Source organism: Sinocyclocheilus rhinocerous, unplaced genomic scaffold (genome assembly GCF_001515625.1).
Source record: "Sinocyclocheilus rhinocerous isolate Xijiao unplaced genomic scaffold, SAMN03320098_v1.1 scaffold405, whole genome shotgun sequence".
Lineage (NCBI taxonomy): Eukaryota > Metazoa > Chordata > Actinopteri > Cypriniformes > Cyprinidae > Sinocyclocheilus > Sinocyclocheilus rhinocerous.
Genome location: NW_015630351.1, coordinates 454,909 through 461,445, shown reverse-complemented (window position 1 = coordinate 461,445; position 6,537 = coordinate 454,909). Strand labels below are relative to the sequence as shown.

At 35.0% G+C, this 6,537-nt stretch overlaps 1 protein-coding gene across 1 annotated transcript in view; it reads right to left on the bottom strand.

Annotated features, from left to right (window-relative positions):
- Positions 1–3,704: 3,704 nt before the first annotated feature.
- Positions 3,705–6,537, bottom strand: part of nr5a1b (nuclear receptor subfamily 5, group A, member 1b) — a 17,921-nt gene continuing 15,088 nt past the window's right edge. Inside the window, exons 4-5 of the mRNA XM_016552563.1 lie at positions 6,240–6,387; positions 3,705–4,036 (exon numbers count right to left, since the gene is read on the bottom strand). Of these exons, the coding sequence (XP_016408049.1) occupies positions 3,783–4,036; positions 6,240–6,387 (402 nt within the window). The 3' untranslated portion in view covers positions 3,705–3,782. The remainder of the gene's footprint in view (positions 4,037–6,239; positions 6,388–6,537) is intronic.

The following is a 6,537-nucleotide window of genomic DNA, read 5'->3' as shown; positions in this document are numbered from 1 at the left end:
TTTTTTTTTTTTTTGATTTTCTTCCTCTTCTTGCAAAGACTCTGTTTAGATTTTAGTGCAGTATTAAGGAAATAAAGCAATATTGTATTTTGCTTTGGATTTCTATTAGCATTTGTTTATTTGATAAACGTATTATTTTTACTTAATATTATTTAAATTTAAATACCATGTAATCTGTTAAGTCCATGTGTTTTGTTACTTGTACTTATTTATATATTATTATATATTAGTTATTTGTACTTATTTTGCTTAGATTTGTATTTTCATGAATATGATGCATGTTATTATTTGGCATTTTTCTCTTTTTTTCTTTTCTTTTCATCCAAAATCAGTGCAATCAGGCAATGAGAAGGCCATTTTTATTATTTGTGTTTATTATATTTATTTGTATATTCACGTTTCTGGAAAAGGAATGATTTTTACATTATTTTATGATATTTTATAATATTTGACATTTTTTTTGTACTCTCATTTTTTTAATACTATTAAAATCTGTGAAGGCAATTTGTTATTATTTGTATTTATTTATTTTTAAATTGTTTTTATATTGATGTGTTTCTCAATTTCTTTCAGGTTTTTTTTTTCTTCTTCAATTTTAATTTTAATTTGTATTTATTTATTTATTTTGTACTGCATGAAATAATGAAATAGCCGGTTTTAATTGTAGGAATATGGTGCATGTTATCATTTGCTATTTTTCTTCTATTTGGACTGTTAAGTCATGCTTAAAAATTAAATCTGATCGCATTAGATAAAAGAAATAGATGAGAAAATATCAAAACATGCACTATTATTTAAAAAGAAAGACGGCATAAGTCCACTTTTCACAGTAAGTGGTTTGGTGGGTTTAAATAAATTACATTTTATGTTTGAAATGCTACATGGCTTTATACTGTTATCCAATGCTAACTAATCATGTGTATGTAAGGTTACCTTGAAATATTAGCTTCAAAATCATTCTGATGGTCCACTGACTTCTAATATGGCGAATGGCTTCTGTTTCTTTCTCTTGGTATTCCGCGAAAAGGGCGGGTTGCTTTACGGCAACAATGGCACGCGCACATCTATCCGTAATTACGACAGTGATGTGCTCCAAAGTCACAAAAATTCGCCAAGCAACACTGAACATGACCACACCTTTAGACAAATAACTGAGGGAAACTAATATCTGCTGGTTTAAATAATTTGTATTTATTCATTTGAAACAATACAGTTAAGCACATTCATAACAAATGTCATTAACACAAACATGTTACATGAAAGAGAACTTGACCAATCAGACACTCCACTATACAAAAATGAAACATGCTGAGATATCATAATAAGCTTGGCCTAAGCTTGAGATAACAGTCACACACACAAACACTCTTACACGCTCAAACAGAGACACAATTTATGCCCATTGATTCTCTCAGCTTCACAGGATCAACAGTGTTAGTGTTAAGGCAGAATTGCAAGTCCTAATTTACCTCCCCTTTCCTCAGCATATGCACACACACTCAGGTCATTTTAAACATACAATCTTGTGGTGATAATGCGTGGACTTTAGTGTGCAGTGTCTGATAAATACTTTTTATCAAGCTCTTTTCCAAAACCTAGTGCACTGCCTTGCTGTCTACTGACTTTTATGCCTATGTAGGCAGTGCTCTAATCATCATTGCACCGCATGAGTGAATAACTTGAAATCATCTACACAGACAGCAGTTCAGCGTGGCACACAAATATGCTAGATTTGACTCACAATAGAGTTTAGTGTTAGCATGTTGCTAAAATGACGATGTGATACTCAAACAGGCCAATGTATTTTTCATAATTTACATTCAAATGTTTGGGGTTGGTAACATTTTTTTAAATGCTTTTAGCGTAAGAAGTCTCTTACCTGCATTTATTTGATCAAAAATGCAATTAAACTGTGAAATATTATTATGATTTGAAATAATGATTTTCTATTTGAATATATTTGAAAATGTTTTAATGAGTTTTCAGCATCATTACTCCAGTTTTCAGGGTCACGTGATCTTTCAGAAATCCTTCTAATATGCTGATTTGCCCAAGAAACGTATTTCTTAGTGTGCGCTGCTTCATATGTGGAGACACTGATACCTTCTTTTCAGGATTCTTTGATGAATAGAAAGTTTAGAAGAACAGCATTTATTTGAAATATTTTGTAACATTATAAATGTCACTTTTGATCAATGGTTTGCTTGTTGAATAATTTAAAAATCTTTTGAACTAGTATATATGTATTTTACATTAATATGCAAATTGAATTTAAAAAATACACAGAACACACAAATACCTGTTAAAATAGGCTGTTTTTTATTTAAATGTGACTATTAGCAGTATAGTATTGAATGAAATACTTAGTATTTAGTCTTAAGTCCTGCTTCATCCACCATTTTGGATGCTCGTTTTCCCACTGTGCATTCTGGGATTGCCTTCGGGTGATGTTGCCTTGGCCGTACATAGTAAGACTACATTTTCTAAGAAGCGTATATGATGCTGTCTATGCAGGCAGCTCACTAGGTTTTATGGCAGAGCTATTATGTGTGTGCAGGAAATGCTTCGTGTTGAGTGAGGCCTTCCCTCTTTCTTTCTCCCTCTCGCTTTCAATCTTAAAAAGGGAATGTTAATGAAGGTTGTTTAGCTCATTTACTGGCCTCTCTTGAGGAAATCATCTGACTTTGTTTTATATTTCTTGAAATACATGATGGACATGTCGCCGTTTCCTGTCTAAGTGGGCGGATCATGGCTGTGAGTCTGTGACTGTGTTTTTTTAAAGAAGGTGTGCGTGTGTGTGTGTGCGTGCGTGTGTGTGTGTGTGTGTGTGTAATGAGAGAGGGAAGGCACAATCTGTTGCTTTTTTAAATAGAGTGCTGAAGGGATAATGTATTTTTGTTGGCCAAAAAAAACTGGAAACGAGCATTTTACATAGCACTTCCGGTTTCATCGCCCTGAAGTCAATGGGTTTTTGAATGGGTTTTAGTTAATATGCCTGAAATAAGGTCTATGTTTAACACAAGCTCAAGATATTTTCATGTTTTACTCTATAACATAAAATACAGTAATACATGCTTGTGTTTTTTTTTTAAGGCTTTTCCTTGACTGAGAAAAAGGCGTTGCTAATGGGTGGCTAAATGGTACTAAGAGGATGTTGGGAACATTAAACATCATCACATTCAACAGGAAAACTCATCTACTCACTAGTCGCTTTCACAGCCTCATTGTGTTTACAACCGTGCTCTTACAACCTATTCCAACTTAAACTCTCATGGAAAATGTTCTTTAAATAAACACTGAAAGAGTTGTCTTGAAGCTTAATGGTGGTGAGGTTGAAGTCATGCGACCGTTGTGTAGTTTGTTTACAGCCTGTGTTTAGCTTTTTAGTTCCGCCGATTGTATTTAGGCTTCAAAAGTTGTTCATTTGTGAAGATTATCACAAAAAGTATAAGCATTAGGAGCCTTTATTGCTCACAGAGCTTATTTTCTGCAATAATCCAAAAACCAATTAAAAAATTCTTATTGGGTTTTTGTCAAAGGAACCAGGGTAATGCTAACTTCCTGTTTGGCCTACAAAAATAGGTAATCATGGTAGCGCTCTATATCATAAACACAGTCATTAACACTGACATCTCCCCTCTTTCCTTTCAGAAACACAGTGGCATGGTTGATGAGGTTTTCTGTGTGCGAAAGACGACTGCTGCAAAACATCTAGTCGATAACAGTGTCATCTGCGAAAGGAATCGGGCCTGTGTGTGTGTGTGTGTGTGTGTGTGTGTGTGTCAGATGCAGGTTCTCTTGGCATGCAGCATTTCTATGAGAAGGTTGTTGCATGGCACCTCTCCGCTCAGGTGTTTGTAGCACAGGTAGTCTTCAGCTTGTGTGCTCAGTGCTCTGAGCTCGGGAAGGCGCAGCAGAATCTGGGTAAACCGGTCCGGGAATTGCGGATACGCATACAGTGTGTACTCCAACAACGCGGCGTTCACCTGCTCGTACACACTCTCCACGTAAGGCTGGTTTTCCAACAGTTTCACATCTGCAGTTTTAGAGAGAGGCAGCAGGGTTATTATCGTTAACTAAAACTATAAAAACATTTACATTACTTTTACTTCTATATAAAATTGACATATTTATAAATTGTAAATAAAATACTACAAAAAAAAAATAATACAAAAAAATGAAAAACTATAAAGACATATAAAAAAACTAATAAAAATTTCAGCCATATGCCAAGGCAACAGATTTATATATATATATATATATAACTAATACAAATTTCAGCTAGTTGCCAAGGCAACATGTTTCATTTTTGTTTAGCTTAACTTGAAGTACTAAAATAACTAATAAAAAATAATAAATACAATGTGAACATATTTTTCAAAACCAATACAAATTTTAGCTAGTTGCCAATGCAACACTGAGATGCACCTTTGGAGTCTCAATAAAGACTGAATGAATGGAAAATGGGTTTTCAAGCACTTTCTGAACGCACACAAATACAAACACGCACACACACACAGCCCTCAGGCACTCTTATTATGAAAAGCAGCTTTTGTTGGCGCTAAATTGCTCTCACTTAAGGGAACGCGAACAATAAAGGAGCATTTTCTCCTGAAGCTGAGAAAGAGAGGGCCATGGCGGCACGGAGCAATATGGGGTCAATCCATTAAACTTCTTTTGAGCCGGAGTCTCGCTATAGACGGCGTGTGTGCGTCTCCGAGCAGATACGGGGTCCGGCTCCCTGCCTTTGTAAACGGGAGCGATTCAGCAGGCTTTCATTTTAATTAAGCCCATTACCCAGTTACAGCGCGCCACACAAAACATGCTGCCACTTACAACAAATAGCCCGCTACACTATAGCTCCTCGTTAGCGGAGCTCGAAATCAATGCAATATTCATCTTTTGAGAAGTTAATTAGCCTCGGTCAAACCCCAGTGGAGGAAATATGGATACGTTCAATAAGACGCGAAAGACGGGGTGACGGGCATTGACGCCGAGCCTATGAAAATGTATTTTATATTAAACTATTAAAACATCAGCAGCAGCATTGCTGAACAGAGAAGAGACTCAGAAAAAGAAGAAATTTCACACCTCTTCCTCATTAGGCCTAATAGGAAGTCGTTTTGGCCTCTGGAATTAGTAAAGAACTAAAACTCATTAAAACAGTTGAGCAGAACATGTTAAGGGAAACATAATTCAAATAAAAAATTATAAGACGTCCTGCCAGGAATTGAATGATACATGCACATAACTGAAATAAAGTTATCATTCCGTCAGCCAATCACGTTAGAGGAATTCAACAAGTGTAAGCGAAACATTTACTTTAACGAGATTTTAGTACACAATCTTAAAGTGATTTTTTTTTGGTCTTTTGAAATAGTAAATTCTAAAAACGTTTTAAAAATTATTATTAAAAGCCATACCCCATCATTCCTCCTCAAAGCTGCTAAAATCATCTTGATTATGATGTCACAACCATATAAGCACATTAATGCACTAGTGCAAAAGTGTTTTTTCTTTTAATATGCTACTTTTATTCATCAAAGACACATTAAATTGATTGGAAGCCACAGTAAACACATTTATGATGTTACAAAAGATTTCTATTTGAAATAAAGGCTGTTTTAAACGTTCTATTCATCAAAGAATCTTTGAAACCATCAATTGGTTTCCAGAAACATTAAGCAGCACAACTGCTTTCAACATTAATAGTAATAAGTTATATAATGTTTCTTGAGCAGCAAATCAGCATATTAGAATGATTTCTGAAGGATCGTCACTGAAGACTGGAGTAATGATGCTGAAAATTCTGCTTTGCAATATATTCATTTTGAAAACAGTTGTTTTAAATTGTAATAATTAAAAAAAAGTTTAAAAATCCCCAAAGGTTTGAACTGTATAGAGTAAATGAATGTCCATGCAAACCTAGTAGTTAAAAAAAAAAAGACATCAGCCAATTTTATCAAAGCTCATTTACATATGGAAGTCTTTGACTAACATTATATGTGCAGATTATTTCTCCCAGTATTTTTTTTTTTACTTAAAGAGTTAATGTTATTATTAAACTTGGTAAAAGTTAATAATCACATATAATGTTAGTCAAGGTTTCTTGCATTATTTAAGAACACTAAACCCAAATAGTGGCCTATTTGCAAAATTAAGTACTTTCTCACAAATTCTCTCCATTTTAGAATCATAATTCTCAGGTTTAAGTTGATATTCGTGTGCTGTCGTCTCACCAGGGTTGAAGAGGATGAGGTATTTGAGACAGGCGGTTTCTCTGCGGTCCAGCTGAAGCTCTTGTAGACGGTGCACCAGCTCCTGACCTCTCTGTATCATCCCGCTCAGAGTGACCCCTGCCTGGGCCAGTAAGGACGCAAGCTCAACCTGACACACACACAAACATATCCTACATGAAATCAACAGATCAAGCGCATATATGTGCCTATTGTGTCTATTTCGAATGTGTGTGTGTGTGTGTGTGTGTGTTGGTGTGTGTGTGTGTGTGTGTGTGTGTGTGTTGCAGTGTGTGTTAGC